A 25,226-nucleotide genomic window follows, 5' to 3' on the forward strand; every position below is an offset into this window, starting at 1 on the left:
GCATTTGGCTCACAATCGTAAGGTCATGAGTTCAATTCCCGGCGACGCGTTGTGTCCTTGAGCAAGACACTTTATTTTCACGTTGCTCCAGTCCACTCAGCTGACAAAAATGAGTAGTACCTGTATTTCAAAGGGCCAGCCTTGTCACACTCTGTGTCACGCTGAGTCTCCCTGAGAACTACGTTAGGGGTACACGTGTCTGTGGATTGCTCAGCCACTTGCACGTTAATTTCATGAGCAAGCTGTTCTGCTGATCGTATCAGCTGGGACCCTCGTCGTCGTATCCGACGTAGTGCTCCTATGGTTATATACTGCTTCAGAGAGTTAAACACACCCTACCTTGCATAGTTAAACTACTGTTTTGTCGATATAGTTTCTCATTAGAACCGAGAACGTGCCATGCCATGTGGTAGCATTGATGGTTTTTGAAATCCACAGCATCTTCCAATCAGCTGCATTGCAATGACCACAACTGACATACTTAATGACCTGTTCTTACCACTGAAAAACAGTTACACCTATCTTTAGAAATTTTATCAAGTGAAACTGTCGTCAGAATAAATTATTTTATTTCCTTGTGAGTGCTTTTAGCAACTTGCAAAAGCTAGCAATGCTTACAAAAAAATAAAATACTTTGAATTGTTATGTTCACCCATACATTCAAAGGATTGTTTAGTGGGGTAGTGGTTGAATAACTATGAAAGCAATCATGATCACTAGCACTGAACAACAAGAAAGAGAATTATCACATGAAAGATAAATTTACAGTCAGAAATATCTTACAGAGATTGTCAGTAAATATAGTTTGAAACGTAAACTGACTACTAACACAAATAAGTGGAGGAGCTGCACGATTATCAGCCAATGCTGATATATATAGTATGCACTCCCTCTTGCTTTAAGTTATTGTGCTGAAAAGTGGGTACCATTCCCACTTCATGGTTGAATGAACATGCAACCATAAAACATTTCAGCAATTGCTGTAAATATCCACATTTACAGAACCACCCAATATATATGCAAAATGTAAAATAGAAAACAAGACATTCTTATAGACACAACATTTAAATAATGAGTTATTTATTTCGTTAATTTTAATTACCCTGGCCATGTTACCGGTTTTGTTTGTGCATGAGAGAGAGAGACAGACAGACAGACAGACAGAGAAAGTGTGTGTGTGTGTGTGTGTGTGTGTGTGTGTGTGTGTGTGTTTGTGTGTGTGTGTGTGCATGTAGGTGAAAGAAAGAGAGATTGTGTATCTGTGTACATACTTTTGTTAGTGAATTACTGTGCAAACAACCCATCTCATTAATATGTCCAACCTATGCCTGCATAGAATAATGGTTGTTAAAGCAACAACACTACTTGTAGTGGTGGTGAAAAGTATGACTGTAATGGTGTACAATTGTATTGATGATGACAATGGATCCATTTAATGTTAAACTTTATTGCAGTATTTTCACAGAAATCTATGTAAACAAGGATGGTGTTTCACGAGCCAATTACTACTTCAAAGTTTTAATATTTCATTGGAGGAGTAGGATAGTTGCTTAGGATAGTTATGGATCTTCCCAGATTGGGGAATTTGCTATGGTTGATGTTTGAGTTTCTGTAGGAAAAAGTATGAGGCTGGAGAAAGGAGTTCTAGCAGATACAGTTCCGGAGTAGAAAGATTAACCTTTTGGCATTCAGATTACCCTGTCAAATGTAATGCATATTCATTCACATTCTTTTTAATTAATCTTGCATTAACTTGTAGCTTTGAGATTTCTATGATGTGACTGTTTATGATTTGAATGACATTGTCAGGTAGGTGTGAGAGGCAGAATCTGGCCAGTCTGAAAATAAAACAGGTAGAACATTTTGGGCCAGATATGACTGCTTTGAATGCTAAAGGATTAATCATAGCATTTAGCACAAGGTTTGGAATGGGCAGAGCACAAAAAGAATGGTGAGAAGAAATTGGGCTGTAGCAGGTGGGCTTTGGTGGAAGTGGTACACTTCTCACTGTCTAACAATTTTAGGAGAGAAAATTCTTGTAGAGGAGACAAGGAGCAGAAACAGTACAACAGTATTCTAATACTTGTAGTGTTGTGGTGAATGTGTTTCCACCAATCAGTCAGATAGCAATTTTGGGAATGTAGTTAGTGTGTATAACATCAGCACAGTCTTTCATGTAATGTGGGTCACATTTGGGCTTTGTCAACAACCAAAGACTGATCAGAACTGAAGTGTTTTCTCATTCTAAAAAAATCTAATGTTAGGAATGCAGTTTTGGCAATGTGAGGTTACATGCAAGATCAATGTGTAAGGCTTAACGTTTATAGCAAACTGGGTTGCCTTGAATAAGGCATAACTTAACATTACAAGCAAACATTTGAGTAGTTAACAGTAATAAAAGGTAACTGAGCAGTAGCAATAAGAGGCAGTAAGTGTTGAACTAGCAGAGTTGTTAGAGCATCGGATAGAATGCCTTGTGGTATTTGTTCCAACTCTCTGCACTCTTAATCAGAGGATTGGTGGAACTGCTAGAGGTTAGGCAAGATGCCATGCAGTATCTGCTCTGGCTCTTTGCCTTCTGACAGTAATGCCTATGATCACACTGATGCCAAACTTGATTGGCCCAAGTTAGCAGCCTTTCCTTTGGATAAACATCAGTATCATGGAGAGGAGAGGCCTTGCATGCATGAACCACTGTTAGTCTTCCTTAAAAAAATATTTTCCAAGCCAGTACAATCACGTATAGATGTATGATCAAGCTTGACTGGTGGCAGCCTTTACTGTTTTACTTGTTTCAGTCATTTGACTGTGGCCATGCTGGGGCACCACCTTTAGTCGAGCAAATCGACCCCAGGACTTATTCTTTGTAAGCCTAGTACTTATTCTATCGGTCTCTTTTGCCGAACTGCTAAGTCACGGGGACGTAAACACACCAGCATCAGTTGTCAAGCGATGTTGGAGGGGACAAACACAGACACACAAACATATACACACACATACATATATATATATATATATATATATATATATATATATATATATATACATATATACGACGGGCTTCTTTCAGTTTCCGTCTACCAAATCCACTCACAAGGCTTTGGTCGGCCCGAGGCTATAGTAGAAGACACTTGCCCAAAGTGCCACTCAGTGGGAATGAACCCGGAACCATGTAAGCTACTTACCACACAGCCACTCCTGCGCCTATGTTAGTCTTTAGTCTTCCTTAAAAAAATATTTTCCAAGCCAGTACAATCACGTATAGATGTATGATCAACCTTGACTGGTGGCAGCCTTATATATATATATATATATATATATATATATATATATATATATATATATATATATATATAACAGTATGAAGAGTTGGACATCCAGTGATAAAAATTTAGTAGTTAGCAATGAGACATTCAGTTGTAAAACTTGAGTAGTTAGCAGTTGAGTGTCAGACAACAAGAAATAAAAATTTAGTAGTTAGCAGTAAGACATCCAGTACAGAAATCAATAGTTCCAGCACCATGCTAATAAATACATTTGTAAAAAATAAAAAATCTATCCCAACCATGCGAACAGAATAAAACATGAATTCTAAATAGAAAAGAGAAAAGTAAGGGGAAAGAATTTGATTATTGCCTCCAACTCAGCTTTTGTTTGGTAGATGGATCATTGATTGTTTCATTAACTTCCATTTCCTCTTAGCTTAATTGCCATTTTGACAATGTTTAATTAGTCATAGTAGGAGTAATAACCATCCTAAACATACACATCAATGACTATAATATGACCTCCACCAATGCAGACAACCTGTGTTAAGAACAGTTACACACTTAGTTGACAGTTGATCATCATCATCATCATCATCGTTTAACATCCGCTTTCCATGCTAGCATGGGTTGGACGATGTGACTGAGGACTGGTGAAACCAGATGGCTACACCAGGCTCCAATCTGATTTGGCAGAGTTTCTACAGCTGGATGCCCTTCCTAACGCCAACCACTCAGAGAGTGTAGTGGGTGCTTTTACTTGTCACCAGCACGAAGGCCAGTCAGGCGGTACTGGCAACGGCCACGCTCAAAATGGTGTATTTTATGTGCCACCCGCACAAGAGCCAGTCCAGGGGCACTGGCAACGATCTCGCTCGAAAATCCTTACACATGTCACGGATTTTCGAGCGAGATCGTTGCCAGTGCCTCTGGACTGGCTCTTGTGCGGGTGGCACATAAAATACACCGTTTTGATATTCTTACAATATTACCTTTCAGTATGTATGTTTCACACACACATGCACACCTTGTATTATCTATGGTAATAATTCATTATTCAATTTATTTTTGTTGTTATTGTTGTTGATGTTATTTAACCCCTAATCAGCCCTGATCTATGACCAGGTATCCTAGCTATGATTATTCCATATTTTAACTAATGTATTCCTCCTTTTTAAGACAGTAAAGTGTGATTTGAAGGAGATATAGCATATGACCATGTATACCAGGAGTTCCCAACCTTTTTTTGCTGTGGACCACCTCAAATTTTTTATTTATTATAAAAGAACTGCTACTCATAAATATTAATATCATTTTCACTTTGCAATGAAAGTTCCTTTTTCATTGTTGTAAGGGACATCACAGAGAACAAATAACTGAGAACACCAATAATAAAATCAATTTGCAAATGCACATGATTCTCAAGGAAGCTTTATTTGATAGAATCGAATAGAAAAGGTCATGGAAAACACCCCCCTTTTATTCAGAAAAAAAGCTGTACAGTTAAAATATAACAAGGTGAAGGGTAAATTCAAAAAATGTGAGGAGTGAAGTTGGGATCAGTACAAAAGGTCATGTAAATGTTTGAGGGAATATAACAAATTGAATTAACTTTAAAATGTCAGCAACAAGTTGCCGGGAAAAACGTCAAGAAACCTTCAATGAGACCCTTGGGCTTGCTTTTTATCCACAAGCTGAGAAATCCTTGGCTCTTTTTGACTCCAGCAAATTCTCAAATCAGCATTGTTATCGAGGTTCAAATGCTTCTGCTGCTTCGTGAACGAGTGGAGGACAAGGGAAAACCCCTTTCCAGTCAAGTAAGATGTCGGGAGATTTATAATAAAAGGCTTGACTTGTTCAAACAGCTTTGGATATTTGTGAAAATGATCCAACCAAGCTGATCCTGGCTGAATAAAACAAATATATTTGATGTTGGTCAGCATTAAATATGTCCTAATTTATATTCCTGTGAAACCAAATAAGAGCACATGATCGGCTATGTATTTGACATCATTGTTGACTATAGAAAACACACTGTATACACAAAGTGGAACTAGTGTATACAGTGTAAATTACAGAACCTATCCATCATTTTCTTAAAAACATATACTGACATATATATATTTTACACATAGGTACAAACTGTAAATAACTTTTCATAATCTATCCCTTCTGCATGCTGAAAGATTGCTTTGAATTGAATTTAAATGGTTTTTCCAAGTTTATTAAGCCAATTTACAAACTCACTGATTGTCTTAAATTTGAACACCATTGATGGTAACTGATTCTGGTTTACAATTCTTATCAAGAAGGTTTGCTGTCTTAGCTAGCTTTTTGCATCACTTTGTAAATAATTTCAACAAAGGATCTCTGAATTGCAAAATAATGTTTGGTTTGAGCTTTTAAACAGAACTTTATTCCAACTGATATATAAAGATAGTATGAAATATAAAATTAATTTTTTTTAAATCTGAAAGTATAGGCGTAGAAGTAACTGTGTAGTAAGGAGCTTGCTTACCAACCACATGGTTCTGGGTTCAGTCCCACTGTGTGGCACCTTGGGCAAGTGTCTTCTACTATAGCCTCGGGCCAACCAAAGCCTTGTGAGTGGATTTGGTAGACGGAAACTGAAAGAAGTCTGTCGTATATATGTATATATGTGTGTGTGTTTATGTGTCTGTGTTTGTCCCACCAACACTGCTTGACAACCGATGGTGGTGTGTTTACATCCCTGTAACTTAGCGGTTCGGTAAAAGAGACCGATAGAATAAGTACTAGGTTTACAAAGAATAAGTCCTGGGGTCAATTTGCTTGACTAAAAGGCGGTGCTCCAGCATGGCCACAGTCAAAATGACTGAAACAAGTAAGAGTATTATAAGACTGACCCTACACTTCCTATTTACCATCATATATTCTTGTTTTAAACCTTTTTACATTGGCCTTACAAGCTAGTACAAAAAAAAAATGTTCAATGCTGTTTTACTCATCTCTCTAAAAGAATAAACCAGCCTTATAATTCAAATCAAATTTTCAAAAATACTCATGTATTTAATATTACCTTATCCAATTTGTACTTCTATTTTGAAGACAGTTGTGAGTGCTTTGAAGAAGATTTGACTGCTACTTATAGCTGGTCAAGCAATCAAAGAGCTTCCCTCATTGGTTCTGCCAGTAGTAGTTTAGATGGTCTGTAGTATGACATTAACATTCCTCTCAGTCCACTGGTAACTCATTTGTGAGATTTAAACTTGTTACCAACAAATCAAATTAGGAAGAGCCAAGACTACAGTCGAGAAGTATGAAGAAGCAAATATTGATTATAAAAAGACTAAGGAGCTAAAGGCATCCTGTGACAGTAATGAAAATAAGAGAAAACTGGAAGCAGAAGAACAACTCAGAAAATGTAAGAACAGTGTTGAAATAATTGATCATGTATATAGAAGTCCTTCTTACAAGTGATCTCATACACACACACATACACACCTACATACACACAGTGTTTATAAAAGACAACATGCAGATCTATCATAGGAAATGATGATCAACAAACATACACGGATGACAAAAATAGAATATTATTTTCATCAATGATTTAACCAGTGGATATGACTAAGAAAACTATAGATAACAATATAATCAGAATAAAGTAAGCCTATACCTCAGAAGAGATAACATATCTCAAATACTTAGGGAAATACCATTAATATATACACCAGCTATTTCTCTATCTCAGTATCGGTTGAAGTTGACTTGTTAATCTAAACAGTAATACATTTCCGATATACTGAACAAGGAGCATATTTTCCTGTTGTGAAAAACCAATTATTAATATGTTTTGTATGTTAACATTCAACTCTGCTTCTATAAACAGGTTTCAGCTAAATCTCTCTTGTAACATCTTTATTGATTCCCCAATGAAAAACCTGAGTTCTCCAAATCAATGAATTAAATATATTTTGAGCCAAAAAAGGAAACCTCTGCATGGTAACTCAATCTGCTAGAAATATTACTACCATATCTTCCTCAAATCACGCCCTATTATCTTAAAAACAGAACACAATAAGCATGATTGTAGATATGTAATAAATAAGATTATCGTAACTAGAATAGAACACCTTTGATAACAGACCTGTTTTATTATGGTTGACTAGAGTTTAACAACAATAACCATGTTAAATGTATCATGAAATAAGTGTTAAATGAACTAATATGTAAAGTACATTAGCCATTGCATGCAAAACTGACATTTAACAAATTTGTAGAGCAGGCATAGTCAGTTATAATGACCTCAGTATTTGACTGTTACTTATTATCATTGGAAGGATGAAAAGCAGAGATGACACTGTAAGGAATTTAACTCAAAATGGAAACATAATGAAGTGCAAAAAGGTATATTTATTTGATGTTTTACCATTTCTGTCACTCCACTTTGTACTTTAAACCTAATTGGATTATATTTTACTAACAAACTGAAAGGGCTAACCAGCAAGATCTAATTATGTTAAGAATATATTAGGATAAATTGGTAAAGTTATGAAATTGGTTTCTTTAAAAACACATTTTTCTATGGTACACACCATATTTACTGGTATACATGTCAATGTAGCATTCAGTGCAAACATGTAGTGTTAACATTCAAACATTATTATCTTCCCAAATTATGTTGCAGTTTACATGGAACTTTTGGTCAGCTTGGTGTATAAATCAACTTATCTTTCTTTAGCTGTAGATTTTGGTTTGAAAAATTTGATGTGTATGCCAAAAAATATGATGTGTATGAGCTGATTTTCCAATATTTAGATAAACAAATTAGATAGATTTAGATAAATAATATAAAATGGTATTAGACATTGTAAGTTTCAACCTGACACAGAAAAGTACAACAGGCTCACTGATATCATTGGGTCAGTTGCACATATTTGATGAAAATGTTAACTGATTCATTCATAATTTAAAATGTATTTTCTAAAACATTATTTATCAAGAATAACTTTCAAAAGTCATACGAGCATGAATAGATACAAACTTATTTCCATCAGGCACCCTTCTCTTTGAAATTAATAAAAAAATATATTTATAATTTGGTAAAGTTTTAAGGTACAGCAACCTAACATAGCTACTAGCAATTGGTTGAAACCAGTGAAACTATTTTTGAGTAATTCAAAGTAATAAATTTTCCATCAAGTATCCTGGCAGACTGCCATTGTAATTTTTTAAATTCATCCCAAAAGGTTATGTTAAAGTATTGTATGATGTAGTAAATTTTGGCTGCTTGTTTATTAGATTATTATTCCTAAGAAAATGAAAAGTTTGAATGTAGTTGGAGATATCCTTCTTAAATTATAAAACCATTTATGGCTTTAAACACATACATCCTATGGTCTGATGATATTATTCATAGCTCAGTGATGTTTTCATACCAGTAGCACGTAAAAGGCAGCCATACCAGTGACACATGAAAGGCACCCATGCTGGTGACATGTAAAAGGTACCTGGTGCCAGTGACACATAAAAGGTACTCGTGCCAATGGGTACCTTTTACACGTCACTGGCACAGATCATTATTGAGCTTGATCATTTCTTCCATATACTGCAAGCCAACCTTCACTGGACGATACCTCAACTTCAATTCCCACCATCCAAACAGTGTAAAGAGAGGGATTGCTCAGTGCCTAAAGCATCATGCAAAGAATATAAGTAGCGATCGTGATACACATCACAAAGAAATGATCAAGCTCAATAACGATCTGTTAAGCAACAACTACCCCAAAAGTATACTATCCACTTCAATTATGAAAAAGAGAGAGGATGAGGCCATAAAACTGTCCACAGTCTGTCTACCCGATGTGAAAGGCCTCTCTGAAAGGATACAAAAGATATGCGGCCCATATGACATCAGAACAATATTCAAGAGTAATACAACATTTCGCAAATATCTCCTTCGAGTAAAACCAATAATAGAAGAGAAAATGACCAAAGACTGCGTGTACTTCATCTCATGCAGCTGTGGTAGGTTATACAAAGGCGAAACAAGCCGCCCCCTCAAAATAAGGATAGACAAACATCGCAAAGCTGTGACACGAGGAGATATTGATAAATCGGTTATAGCTGATCATGTATGGAAAAATAGAGACCACCTCCCCTTGCGGGATGAAGGTAAAATAATAGACACAGAACACTACTGGAAAATATGAAAACTAAAAGAAGCAGCACATATGCTAGGACACAACAACCCTAAACCTAACCTTCCTAAGCAGACCGAGTACAGATATGAATAGCATAAGAGAACCGGTATTAAGGATAGGAGAATATTAGATTTATAAGCCCTAAAATTCACTCCATAATTGCCCATGGGCATATGGCATAGTGGTTAAGAGCATCGGCTACTAACCCCAAGATTCTGAGTTCGATTCCAAAAAGTGACCTTAATAATGATAACAATAATAATTATAATAATAACATCGAAAAATACCTTAAGAATGAGAACCCAGGTTTGAAATTTCCCCAAGACATTGGAAGGATATATCAGCAGAAACGTTGTGTTAACAACAAACAAGATGAGTAAAAATATCCGTAGAATGTAAATAATGTATATATTAGTAATTTTCTTACCAAGTTGATATAAAAAATCCTCACCTAAGCATGTGTTCTTCATCTACAATTTCCTTTAAATTAGACTATACACTTCTTCACCTCTAGAGTACACACTTCACCTACTATGTTCATACTTTCAGACCTCTCTATACATACTTCTCCCATTCAGTATACACTTCTCTATTCACAATATACACGCTTTTTCAACTACAGAGCGTACATTTCTCTACTCATTAACTACTTCAATTTCTTTCATATATGAGTACCTTAGATTAATTTTTTTACTTTGTTTTAGCAAACAAGATGGAGCACTGCCTATTGCAACCTTAAGATTGAATATGATTAAAAGTTACACAGTTTGTAAATTTTAATTGTTTTCAGTAACAATATTCTAAATAATGTTGATAATTTCATACACACACTGGAATTTCCATCCATATTAACACAAAGTTTAGAACATGCATGCACACACACACACATACACACACACGTACACATTAGGCTTCTGCTTAGTTTATGTTTACCAAATTCTTCTAGTCACAAGGCATTGGTTAATACAAGACTAAAGTAGAAGACACTTGTTCAAAACACCATGCAGAGCAGTTGAACCTGTAACCATGTGGTTGCAAAACAAGCTTCTAAACCACCCAGTCAAATCTGCGCATGTGTGTGTTCATGTATTTTTGTGAATGTACACTGGTAAAGAAGGAAAGAAAAAAGAAGACCCCCCCCCCCAAAAAAAACAGTGTTCTTCAAACGAAGACACACGTAATGCTTGTTCTGCATCAAATTCAACATTACTTTGACGTTCTCTCCATCAGAAATTCAGTAAACCAATTGTGATGTAAAATAAAAATAGACACACACACACACACGAGCATACATGCACACATTCTGTTTGTCTGTTCAACATTTCCAAGAAAGAATCACCTATTATTACGAAGCCATAACTCTCTGTGCAATAATGCATTACTGTTTCAGTGGTGTTCAGTGATAATTCACCAATAACTACTTCAATCAAAAGTGATTTACAAAGAAAAGTTATTATACTTCCTCACACCTTACATCATATATAAACAATGTATTTAGAAAGATTCATGTGAACCAAGTCTTACTATTGTATAAAGATAAATAATACATTTGTATCATGAGAAAATACAAGCAAATATGAGAAACTCAAAAAAAGAAAAATCACAGTACAAAAGAAAAGAAAAGTGAACATTTGTTTAGAAGGTTAGATGGCTGTTCAAAACTAGAATGAATATTAGCATGAATTAATGGATCAGGTGACTTATAGCTGTATTTCATTCTTGGTGACAGCCACTTATGCAAAGAAGCAAGTTATACCTGCTTTTAGTTAAGTAGCAACATGAATCAAATAGAGTCATGTTCCTTGCTAAGGTTCCAATATAGTAACTATTATAGAAATCAAATCAGTATATAAAACTTCTTAAATGATGCTGACACCATACTTCCATTATAGGACTGAATAAATTAACAAAATATATAACCACTGAATAGAATTTCATTCTAAAAGCCAGTAATAATGCATAAAAGAACCAGAAATATACATCAGACTTTGAGATCACTTCTTTTCAAAATGAATCTAATCTTTCCTGAAAATGTTCCTTAAATCAATGAAGAATGAAAAGCATGACTTGTCTTAATGGTTACATAAAACCTAAGAAAAGAATCAAACTGTTTTTGTTTTTCTTTTTACCTTAAGTATAAAACCAAGAATAAAATATTAGAAGAAACAAGATAGATAAATAACTAGGTTAGCAAGAATTTCAAAAACATTACAACATATGGGGAAATATATTAAAAAAACAGAAATTCTTGTGATGTCTAGCTAAATGAACTACACAGTTTATACAGAAGAGAAACTGCTGTGTTGACAATGTGTCATAGAGAAACTAACATCGAAACATTGAAAAGGGAAACACAAAAATTTGTTGAGAAAAGGTTGTCGAGTGAGAAGTGATTAAAGCAATGAAAAGATTGAACGCTGACACAATTAGGCAGCTAACATAATATAAGAGATGTAAGGTCATAAAGGAGCTTTAAAATAAACAATGGAGTTGCAACAATTAAAGATTGATGTCAATGATAAAAAGATTACGGGGGTAGGAATGCCTGTCATTCATTAAAAATAAGAAGTGAGGGTGAAGTGGGGGTGAATAGCGTGAAACAAGTATTTCAGTAGGACAACAACTTTATACAAAGTTAGAACTAATTAATTGAATAACAATTAAGGATATTTTATCAGGTTTAGTAATATGATAATAACAATCATCTGTTTAATTAAATAGAAATGTATCCAAAATATTTCGTATATATGTTGTTGGCACTCCGCCGCTTATGACGTCGAGGGTTCCAGTTGATCCGATCAACGGAACAGCCTGCTCGTGAAATTAACGTGCAAGTGGCTGAGCACTCCACAGACACGTGTACCCTTAACGTAGTTCTCGGGGATATTCAGCGTGACACAGTGTGACAAGGCTGACCCTTTGAATTACAGTCACAACAGAAACAGGAAGTAAGAGTGAGAGAAAGTTGTGGTGAAAGAGTACAGCAGGGTTTGCCACTATCCCTTGCAGGAGCCTCGTGAAGCTTTAGGTGTTTTCGCTCAATAAACACTCACAACACCCGGTCTGGGAATCGAAACTGCTATCTTATGACCACAAGTCCGTTGCCCTAACCACTGGGCCATTGCGCCTCCACTTCATATATATATATCTATATATATAAAAATGAGAATGTGTGTCTGTCTGTCTGTCTGTGTGAATCCCTAAAACTCGAGAACTACGCAACCAATTTCATTCAAATTTTACACATGCCTTACTTAGGGTTCCAGTTGTGTTTTAGTCAAAAAAAATTTTTAACTTCTTCCAGAGTTCGAGCCCACAGCAACACAATATCTCCACTATTTAAGTATTACATGTCAAAAGTGAAACAAAAACACTCATGTCAAATACTTTCACTTTAAAATTGAAACTATTCCACTAACTGAAACAATCACATTTCGATACTGTAGTGACAGATACTTTCACAGAGAGAGAAAGAGAGAAAGAGAGAGACAGAAAGAGAGAGAGAGAGATGTATATGTATACATATACATGTATATGTACACCATTTCGATACTGTAATGACAGATACTTTCAGAGAGAGAAAGAGAGAGATGTATATGTATACATATAGATGTACACGTATATGTATATATATATATACATATATATATATATATATATATATATATATATATATATATATATATAGATCTATACATACATGTATATGTATACATATGTGTAGATGTATATATATATATATATATATATATATATATATATATATATAGATGTACATGTAATATGTACACATATATACATATATACATGCATACAGATATCTATACATATATACACCCATCACACACACATACACATGCACACAAACACACACATTAATCATTTGTTTTCTTATCCAAAACTATGTCAAAAGTACTGAACGGATCTCTATGAAATTTGGAAATTATATTCTTTGCATAACGGCCATAACTCCCATGAAAATTCATATATTTTTGATGTTGATGAAATTTTAACCCGAACATAACAGATGAGCATTATTTAGAAAATGATGTCACACGTTATTGAGGCTACCATTCTTTCTGGATGTGCAAAAGGGGATGACGTCTTTATTCCAAGAATTCCTCTTACTCCATCAGGAGCAGACATTCCTTTTACATTCAGAAGACTACAATTCCCCCTTCGTGTGACTTTTGCCATGTCCATAAACAAATCTCAGGATCAAACACTGTCTGTAGCTGGTCTTCTCTTGGAAGAGCCCTGCTTCTCACATGGACAACTGTATGTTGGCTGCTCAAGAGTGGGCAGCAAAAAAAACCTATTTGTATATGCTCCACAAGGGAAAACAAGGAACATAGTTTACAACGAGGTGTTATAATCACAACAGCAAGAAAGTATGTACATGATCACCTTCTTTTACGAAGCTTCATTGACTTTCATATATTTATATTGATATACATATATATACGTGTGTTTGGGTGCGTGTGTGCATGTACATATCTATATATAAAGATGATGCGTAGTCTAGACGGCGTTTTTAGATTTCATTATTCTCTTTAACTGCTAGTATAAAATATAATTAAGATTTTGTTGAATGAAGCACTTAAATTGAGGCACCTTGTTGGGTCGGTATAATCCGCACACCCAAACAATATTAATTGAATATTGAATATCAAAACTCTGTGCATGAGTGTTTGCACCTGATATTCCTGCTGAGTTTGCAGACAATGCAACCCAGCTGAGTGAAGAGATCTGCTCTTGGTAGTCCAGACATGTACTCAAAGATACTTTCTATAGCATCTATAGTAAATATATATATATATATATTCTCTACTATGCTATAAGCTGAAATTGAATTCTTTAATTCATATTTATGGGTTTTGTTCTCCTGAACAAACATATCCTTATATATATATGCAAGTTATAGTTGTAAACTAGACTTACCATGATTGAAATCATCTTTGAAGGTGACATTGCCTTTTTCAATGACGTCAGTAAAGGACGGCCAACCACACCCTGAGTGAAACTTGGTATCAGAAGCAAAAAGTTTATTCCCACACACAACACATGTGAATATTCCTTCTTCATTCCAACTAAGAAATTTGCCAGAGTAGGCCCTAGTAAAAGGAAAGAAATACAACACTTAAATACTTAGTAACCAGAACAACAAAATGTTAATGAAAAAAAATTTCATTTTTTTTTTACCAAATCCATTACAATTTTTTAATATATTTCATATCCTTATTTCTTGTATCAAAGTCAACTTCAAGATCAGTCCAGCCTGTTTCTCAACTCAATGAAAGCTTAAACATTTTGCCGTCTATAGTAACAATTTTGCATCCTTTGGTGTTTTATCTATATATCTTTGCGAGTACATAGTACAATAGAGAAGTAAGTTATAAAGATTAGCAATAACATCCCAGCTAGAATCATTACCCATATCCTGAATGTTGAATGTCAATTTTTGTTATCTTCCCCTTCTCTTCAAGATGATATTTACATCTTATTGACTCATTGATTGTCACACCCAAATAATCATCTAGAAATGTCATCAGGAAGTGACTTAGGAAGAAGCTTTTCTGGTTAAAAGGGAGATATTTATATGTGTTCTACATTGGACAAAATTCATATAGTTTTTAAATGTCTTCAGTCATGTATAAGTCAACCCCAAAACAAGTTGATATTTCTCTATCTCCTTGTATCCAATATCTTGATATCAGCAGCAAATTAACTTAGAATCAGAGAATATTTTGAGAGGATAAAGGAATAAGTTTGTTGCTTCTACTATAACACTATTTCAGAAGTAGGAATATCATAGATACAGCATTTAGAGCATTTTTGTTTTGAATTAAAGAACTAAGTGAAAAAAAAAAACCCAAAAAATAAAAGAAATATTCAATAATGAAATATATCTGGATTCAACATTATCTACACTTTAACATCAAATTTTTTATGTAAGCAATGGATGAGATAGATCTCTCTGTACATCATGATCTTATTTCTGATACTACAACACTAATATATGTTGAATATTTCTGATTTCATATATCGTTATATATCCTGATTATTTCTGATCTCAAATATTTATATCTATCTATCAATATATATATATATATATATATATATATATGATATTGATTATTGCTAAAAACACACCTCTCTCTACATATTGATTATTTCTGATACCACATCTCTCCATATATCTTGGTTATTTCTGAAACCCCAATGCTGACTTATCTACGTATTTCCATAACTTGTTTGGACCCATCTATACCCAATGTACCCTTTGCCTTCAACCAACCTTTACATTTCTTTTGTACCTAACATGTAGTCAAGTCAATGAAAAAGTAAAAATATGGTCACTAAACCTGCTAGAAATAACAATCAAATCTTCTTGAAATCACAGAAAAAAATAGAAAGGTAGATGGGGGTACAAACATAGACACAAAGATGCACACACACACACACACACACACACACATAGATATACCTGTCGGGTTTCTTTCAGTTTCCACCTACCAAATCCACTCACAAGGCTTTGGTTGGCCTGAGGCTATAGTAGAAGACACTTGCCCAAGATGCCATGCAGTGGGACTGGACCCAGAACCATGTGGTTGGGAAGCAATCTTCTTACTACACATAACTATGTCATCATTATTTACACCATGATTGGCTAATTAGTTATGAAACAAAGCCAAAGATATAGATCATTTTGAGTTCTTTCTAATTCTACATGGCAACCTTTGCCCCTCCACAGAAAACATGAGTAGTCAAATCAAAACAGTGACTAGGAATCCTGTCATAGCTACTGTAAGGTATCTATAGCTAAGACACTTAACTATCAAATGGCCAAGTTTACTTGGTTGTAAATGGGTACAGTGAGATACTAATAACTGACTGCTGTAAACAGCAGGAATATTGTAAAACCAATGTCTTGTTAGTTTGCAGTGTTGAGGTTGGATAAAGTGGGTTTCACTAATCTAACTGGTTCTGATATGAGATGTCAAAACAAAGTTTTCATTAGTTGCTATTCCTACCAGCTATGGATTATTAGATTTACCAACATTTACACCAACACCACAAAAATAACATTCAAATATTCTATATAAACAATTAAGATATCAAAACATACCTCTCTGTGCCCTTCTCCTGAGTGACCCGATACTGTACAGAAGAAAGTTTTTCCTTCAGTTCTTCTTTGGAATATGTGACAGGGCACGTACCACTCGCAGAGTCCTGACATGATGCCTGTAGTTTCTTGAGAGCAGGCGAACTTTCCCGCTTAGCAGTGATAGTATGCAACAAGTTCATGCAGCCAAGGAGTAGCAATTTTCATTAGCACCTATAAACAAAAAGCAACTTATCATCATCATCATCATTTTCATAGTTGGAATTACATAATTACATAAACAGATATAAAAGCAACAAATATAGTTACATTTAATGTTCATCACTTAATTTTTTCTTTTTTTCTCACTATTTAAGTCTTTGGATGGTGATTATGCTCATACTTTTTACTCTTTCACTTGTTTCAGTCATTTGACTGCGGCCATGCTGCAGCACCGCCTTTATAGTCGAGCAAATCGACCCCAGAGCTTATTCTTTGTAAACCTATTACTTATTCTATCGGTCTCTTTTGCCGAACTGCTAAGTTACAGGGAACGTAAACACACCAGCATCGGTTGTCAAGCGATGCTGGGGGGACAAACAGACAGACACACACACATACATATATACATATACGACGGGCTTCTTCCAGTTTCCGTCTACCAAATCCACTCACAAGGCTTTGGTCAGCCCGAGGCTATAGTAGAAGACATTTGCCCAAGGTGTCACGCAGTGGGACTGAACCCGGGACCATGTGGTTGGTAAGCAAGCTACTTACCACACAGCCACTCCTGCACCTGTGTTTTTCTTTTTTTTAATTGATTATATTGACCCAGTACTTTGGTGCTTATTTCATCATTCTTAGAAAGATATGAAAAGTATACATTGACAAACCGGGAAGAGATAACTCAGTAGGACATGAATAAAACAGGGTATTTCAGACTGCTTGTACCTTGTGTAGTTAAGAAATTCACTTCCCAACATCAGCATTTTGAGTTCAGTCCCACTGTGTAGTATCTTAGGCAAGTGACTTCTATTATAACCCTGGGCTGATCAGAGCTTTGTGAATGAATTTGGTAGGTGGAAACTGAAAGAAATTCAGCATATATATGTGTTCTTGTTCACATATTCTCCAAATATTACAAGCTATAAGCAATGACAGTTTGTCCTTTCTCCTATCAACAAATCGGTAGGCTGCAGACATAAGAAATGTCTTACTTGAAAAATGGGTACGGTTTGATGACAGGAAGGGTATCTAGCTGTGAAACAATGCCTCAATAATACACTCATCTAACCCATGCAAATATGGAAAATGAATGAGGGGCTCCATACAGTTTTGCCGATTGGATTTCTTTCACAAAGTATCAATTAACCAGAAGCCATGGTAAAAGACCTTGTCCAAAATGCTGCATAATGGGATCTACTGCAAGCAGCTCTAAGCGGCTTAAGTCAATGCTAGAAGAAAAACAATCAACTTTGATTTCAAGATGAAAGGTATTCTTCCATCAGGATAATGCTTGGCCACATACAGTGAGGATGACATTCCAAAGGCTGGAGCAGTTTCATTAGGAAACGATGCCCCACCCACCATATTCGCTGGACATTGCCCCGTCTGATTATCATTTATTCTGCAGTCTTCAAAATCATTTGGATGGGAAAAGTATGAATTCTGTAGATGAGGTCAGAACAGTACTGGAGGAGTATTTTTTCATCATGGACAAGTGAATTTTGGAAGAGGGGCTTTGCAAGTCTACCAGATAGATGGAAAAGCATTGCAGAAAATGAAAGAGGGTATATTTTAGATTAAAAAAGAACTTTATTTATTTTAATTTTGAAAAATAAAAGAAGTATGAAAAAACTGCATTATTTATAGGACGACCCAATAGTATTGTAACAAATTAAAACAAAAGTTAGGATAAAGGTGTGTATGTATAAACACACACACACACACATATATATATATATATAAAATAATTAAAAGAGGAATGTAAAATACATTACAAAGGATATATCAAACAATTCATAAGTATTTACGAATATATCAATGGCCAAACATTTAATCATAAATTTCATAAAAGAAGTGTGTATAATTATGAATAAATCACAATTATAAAGGATATATATATATATATATATATATATATATATATATATATATATATATATATATATGTATGTATATATATATATGTATCATCATGATCACCATCATTTAGCATCAGTTTTCCATGCTGGGATGGGTTAGACTGACTAAAACTGGTAAGCTGGAGAGCTGTATCAGGTTCCAGTCTGATTTGACATGGTTTCTACAGCTTGATGCCCTTCCTAATGCCAACCACCAGAGAGAGACAGGCAGACAGATTAAAGCAGAAATTTTTAAATGGCTATCATGACAACTACTTGACAAAAGGAAATAATTCTCTATGAATGTACATAGTATTTAACAGTATTTTACAGAACTAACACTTATATCTACGCATGTGATAAGTATTTTAGTCTAAATTGCTCTAGTAAACAATATTATAGATATCAATATCTGAAAGAAATCGTGTTGTTTAAGGCGGCGAGCTGGCAGAAACGTTAGCACGCTGGGCGAAATGCTTAGCGGTATTTTGTCTGCTGTTACGTTCTGAGTTCAAATTCCGCCGAGGTCGACTTTGCCTTTCATCCTTTCGCGGTTGATAAATTAAGTACCAGTTACGCACTGGGGTCGATGTAATCAACTTAATCCCTTTGTCTGTCCTTGTTTGTCCTTTCTATGTTTAGCCCCTTGTGGGCAATAAAGAAATAAGAAATTGTGTTGCTTATAAATATACCTGAGTGTAATCTTATTACAGCTCATACTTCTTGTTTGTAACCAATTTTAGTTTTTGTACAACTCAAATTTATTGCAGGTGGAACAGAACTAAGAACTGAATTTAAACAAAGCAAACTTCCAAAAATCAATGGTGGAGCAGGTGGGGTGGGGTATCCTTCATGCTTTGTAATCATTTATAACAGAATTAGGACTCTTAAGTCAACAGGTTAAAGTACCAGAACAGAAACTTCAGTAAGCATTCAAAAGCAGGAAAAACAGCGGTTGCAAATCTTTTGTTGTTTGATGTAGGGCATGATGATAATGGTTCAAAATATTCCAGCAGTACTAAGATTGAGTCAGAATAACAAAAAATCCTAGAAAATTAATAAGAGATTAGTCAATGAATGTAATATTTACATGGCTAGCAAAACTAGTACTGCAACTTCAGGTCAAGTTAGAAATAATAAGCCTAGGGTTTGAGGAGATGTTACTAAAGGAAGGTATCTATAAATAGGAATTACTAGGGTATCTGTATAGTGTTGGTAATAAACAAATAAATATGCTGAGTCAGGTCCATATGTAGTTAGTCTTTGCAGTAAAATTAGACACAAATGTTCATTTCTGGTAGATTGGGATGGGGAACACACAAGCAGTTTTGTGAGCCTAATGTCACAACAAGACTAAATACATAAAGATGATTTCATATATTTAATTATTTATAACACACACTGCATTGACAATACTGTAGCCTCTGTCAGCTGTCAACCCTATTCTGTAATGTAAATGAGTTGTACCAGGAAAATTTTTGTTTACATTTTTAGTGAGTAATCTTCTGCTATGTTATTTTGGTTAAGAGGAGGTGCATGACTACTGAGAATTGTTAAAGCATTGTTAAACACCCAAATCTTAAAAGATACAAGAGAAACTATCTTGAAGCAAATTACCAAGTTCTTCACTGAATACCACAAACAAAGCAACATTCCTAAAAATTGTGACAAGGCAATAATCATTTTACTGTATAAAAAGGGAGATAGAGACGACCTAACAAACTACTGAGCTGTAAACCATATCAAGTGTCACATACAAGACATCTACAAAAATCACAACAAACAGAATTTCCAAACAAATGGAAAAAAAAAAAACAGTCGTATGACAAGCAGGATTTGATGCAGTTTTTCAACTACTGATAACCTACATGCAACGAACCAACTAATTAATATATATATATATATATATATATATATATATATATATATATATATATATATATATATATATATATATAATTTTAGAGAAAAGAACCAAAGTTCATGAACTCATCCATGAAAATCCACAGTCACATATAGAAAAAATTAATAAGTAAATGCAAGCTGAATAAGTATAATAAAATACAAAGTAAAAATCATAAAATAATGATAATGATAATGATAATAATAATAATAATAATAATAATAATAATAATAATAATAATAATAACTATCATTTATTATCATTATTTTATGATTTTTACTTTGTATTTTATTATACTTCTTTATCATGCATTTACTTATTAATTTTTTCTATATGTGACTGGATTTTCATGGATAAGTTCATGAACTTTGGTTCTTTTCTCTAAAATTATATATTTATATATTTTATACTGTGAAACTTAATTTAATTTTCATTTTTGATAAATTGAATTTAATTGAGTTTTTACCTGTAAATTTGGATTTTTATCCCTAATATTATTATTATTATTATATATATATATATATATATATATATAACATTCTGTTTTGCATAGCCTTCATGGACTACTAAAAGATATTGAATTCTGTACAATAACAGTAGCGATGACAGCCATAACAAAGGTGTAGAACCAGAATACTTCAATATCTTAAACATCTACCACCATGCAACATTTTTTATCAAACTACACAAAGCTTCAAATAAGTTCTGTCTAAAAAATAAGGGCATAAAACAGGATGATTCTATTCTCCCAAGCTATTCATAAACTTCTTTGAAGAAATGTTCCAAAAACTGCACTGAAAGAAAGATGAAATGGTTATTAAAATCAATGGGAAGTTTCTCACATACACTTGATCGTGTCAGGTGTTCCAAGTGAACTTGAAACTACATTAAAACAACTGAATATAGAATGCAAAGCAGAAAGACTATGATTGAACACAGAAAAGTATATAATGTTCAACTAACTGATCGCTGATGTTTCTGATATTAAAGATGAAGAAACAACCTTCAAATAGTAAAATGTTGGCCAACTTCTAAAGCAAAAGCTGTGGAAAAAAATGTAAATGACCTTGACTTAAACTTCTTAAACTCCAGGGAGAGGCAAGCTTTACTTTTAAAACCAAATTACCCGAAAGATGAGCTTACAACCAGTGCATCATCCGCAAGAATTTTTTTATAGTGCAGAAACTTGAAACTGAGCAAATTACCTAACTTAACAAGCAAACTAAGGACAGTTCAACATTCTCACAAACAAATTATGCAAGGGATTACAAGAGGGAAAAATCATAAAGCAATGAAATGACATGGAAACAAAAAAAAAACAAGCAAAATAACTAAGTGACATTGAAAAATTCCCAAAATGGTATTGAACTGGACACATCCAGAGAATAAGTGACAACAGGTTTGTGAAAAAATAAACAGACTGGTTTCTGAGAGAGCATAAAAGAAATAGAGGATAACAATGAACAAGATGCGAGGTGGAATTTGGGACATATAAATTCAAGATACCCAAATTTAAAGAGCAATTTTTGTCTGACAGTGGGAAAGTAATGGCTGATATCATAGACTGATAACGCTTAAATAAATGTTTTACCTTCATCTGGCTAGTATCAATATGAAACAAGGTTTTTTGGGGGGGAAGTCACAAATTTATTTCTAAATAATTTTGGTTAAAATATATGTCATGTCATATATATATATATATATATATATATATATATATATATATATATCGGAGTAAGCACATAAATGTGCAACAAGGTGGAAAAAAGAGTATTCAAATACCAGAGTATTCAAATACCAGAGTATTTAAAAGCAGCAGACGTCAAATGGTCCGAAGGACTCATGCTCTCAGGAATGACTCATTGCAAGCAAGCACAAGTGGAGTCCCTGCTCAACCTCACCAATGCCCTATTCATGGAGCAAGCTGTACTCAGACTAACTAGGGCTAATAACATTCTGGATCTCTGCTTCACGAACAATATGGACATCATTCAGGATGTGAAAGTGAAGCCGACATTAGTCTGGTTGAAAGTAAAATAAGAATGCAAACACATTTCTTGTATACTGTTGATGTATGGAAAAGAAAAAAAATGGGGGAGTTTCCTAATGAACCTTTCCATGGTTTGTTGATTAATCCTTAGAGAAAACATACAAATTTTCCTTCCTTGAGCACTGCAGTGCAAAGCTAATGAATGACTGTTTTATATAGGAACTGAATATTCTCTGCTATTGGTTGTGGAAGGGAAATGGCTATGTATTTTCTGCACAGCAATCAACAAACCCCCAAAGAATCTATCGTGTGACTCTTTCTCCAATTTTCTGCACATGAGAACTATAAAAGGAATGTACTTACATTATTATTTCACCCACAACTGGGCTATCACTTACATACACACACACACACAAACTTCCATACTTTCTAATATTAAATGTATTAAACAATAGTATTCATCGTGTCTTTATATTTTTATTGCTAACTTTTAGACTTTTATTTTAGTGAATGCATTTATAACAAAATAACATTGACTGAAATAACCAAAGTACACTGATTTCTAGAAAGATCCTACAAAACACAGGGAATCAATAACAACAATCAGATCAAATTTATTTCATTATTATTAAGCAATCTGTATTTATTCTTCATGACAGCTAAATTTGAGAAAATAGAATTAGTAAAATAATGAACTAGATATGTATATATATATATAAAAGAATTCAATATTTCCATTTGGACCAAATAAAAGAATTTGCCAGGTTAAAAATAGAACCACATAAAAATAGCTTACAAAAATAATTCAAGTTATAAATCTATTCTTGTCTAGGCTTTAAGGTAAGGCTATTTGTTAAACAACTTATTTAGAAGATATTTTGTTTTGTATTAACAAAGACACAGATAACAACTTGCAATTATCCTCAGTTGTGCAAAGTAGTTTATACATGTAATCCCTCTTTTCTTTACAGAGTAAATTGAATTCCTTGAAGGAACACAACATTTCCTTATATTGAATGCTTTTAAGATAGTACTATTAACCTTTGTACAGAACCTCTTGAACAATATGTTACTAAGGATTTGGAACAGAGAGAGGGAGTAACTTGGGAAACATAAATAACTCAGGCTCTCATACTCAAGATATATCATCTAACTCTTCGAGCTACTCAAGGTATATAGAAAAAGCAAGAGATTAACAACTGTTTTATTGCGGCAAAAGCAATAAACTATCAAACATATTTCAAGCACTGCATTGTATTTTAAATGCTCCACTTAGCAACAATACAAATGATTGGGTGATAATGTAGTTTTGCTTTCTATTAAGTAAAAGAAATACATTCAGATATACAAAATGTCATAAGACCAGCTGCATGAGAAAAGGAAAGACAAAATATGTCTCAAAATAGCATTGCAATGTCAGAATGGTGCCATATTATAACCAGGTCGATTGAATTTAAGCCATATTATCCTAGTTTATAAGGATAATTATTATAAAGGAATTATTGTATTTACTCATGCATAATGCAAGAAATTTACAAAACACCATGGCCAAAATTGGTGGAAAGCATTATATTCACAGATAAAATATATTACTGACTTTTAGGTACAAAATGCAGGCAGTCCCATTATATATGAGATCACATTGTGCTCAAATAAATACAATAGGCTCAAAATAAAATTATGAAAATGCACTGAAATCTCATTGCTATATGGAATCACTCAATGGCTATTGATATTTCATGATTTTCATGATAATAAATGTGAACTGAACAGAAAATAAAACTAATCCAAGCACAAACTGATCACTATTGTATACTGAATGAATCTATATAAGATGATTAGAGCTTTTTACTAAATGGATCCATATATTGACTAAAATATAAAAATTAGTATAAATGATTAAAACTTCATTGTGAAGTCCATATAGCATGAAAGGAACTACTGAATCTATTATATTTTACAGGTTATAGTATTACAAATATAGCTAGATTCATTTCAAATGTAGTCCTTCACTGTTTTCAGTTAGCAGTTGTTAACCATATTAATAATATGAAAGGCATATCTAATGTAGTCATGAAATGAATTACACTCTGATGGGTGCCATAACAGTTTGGTGTGCAAGTTTATGTAACTGGAGCATAAAGGTTTACAGATATTATCACAACTTAATACAGAAGGAATGCAAAGAGTTGTCAAATTAGATGTTAATTATATTCATCTATAAAGAATGCCTGATTCCAAAAAGTTTATTACTATTATTATGAGCACTATCATGTACTCATACCAAAAACTGTCTTTAGATTTTATTACTTTTATCTTTTATTCATTTCATTCATTGAATTGTTGCCATGCCAGGGCATTGTCTTGAAGGGTTTTGTCAAACAGTTCAACCTCTGCAGTTCTATATTTAAGAGATGAGGAATTATGTACATTATTTACATTTGACGGATATTTGTCCTCATCTTGTTTGTTGTTAACACAATGTTTCGGCTGATATACCCTCCAGCCTTCATCAGGTGTCTTGGGGATTTTTCATTCCTAAGGTATTTTTCGATGTTATTATTATTATTATTATTATTATTATTGTTCAGGTCACTGCCTGGAATTGAACTCGGAATCTTGGGGGTTAGTAGCCCGTGCTCTTAACCACTATG

At 33.9% G+C, this 25,226-nt stretch overlaps 1 protein-coding gene across 2 annotated transcripts in view; it reads right to left on the reverse strand.

The window, feature by feature from the left end:
• Positions 1 to 25,226, reverse strand: part of LOC106881039 (methionine-R-sulfoxide reductase B3, mitochondrial) — a 117,450-nt gene that overhangs the window by 23,904 nt on the left and 68,320 nt on the right. For both annotated transcript variants that reach the window (XM_052966038.2, XM_014931240.3), the window contains exons 2-3: positions 16,581 to 16,790; positions 14,393 to 14,565 (exon numbers count right to left, since the gene is read on the reverse strand). In XM_052966038.2, coding sequence (XP_052821998.1) covers positions 14,393 to 14,565; positions 16,581 to 16,759 — 352 coding nt within the window. In that variant the 5' untranslated portion in view covers positions 16,760 to 16,790. The remainder of the gene's footprint in view (positions 1 to 14,392; positions 14,566 to 16,580; positions 16,791 to 25,226) is intronic.

The sequence above is a fragment of the Octopus bimaculoides genome, chromosome 3, assembly GCF_046866305.1.
Source record: "Octopus bimaculoides isolate indiv1 chromosome 3, ASM4686630v1, whole genome shotgun sequence".
In the NCBI taxonomy this organism is placed as follows: Eukaryota; Metazoa; Mollusca; class Cephalopoda; order Octopoda; family Octopodidae; genus Octopus; species Octopus bimaculoides.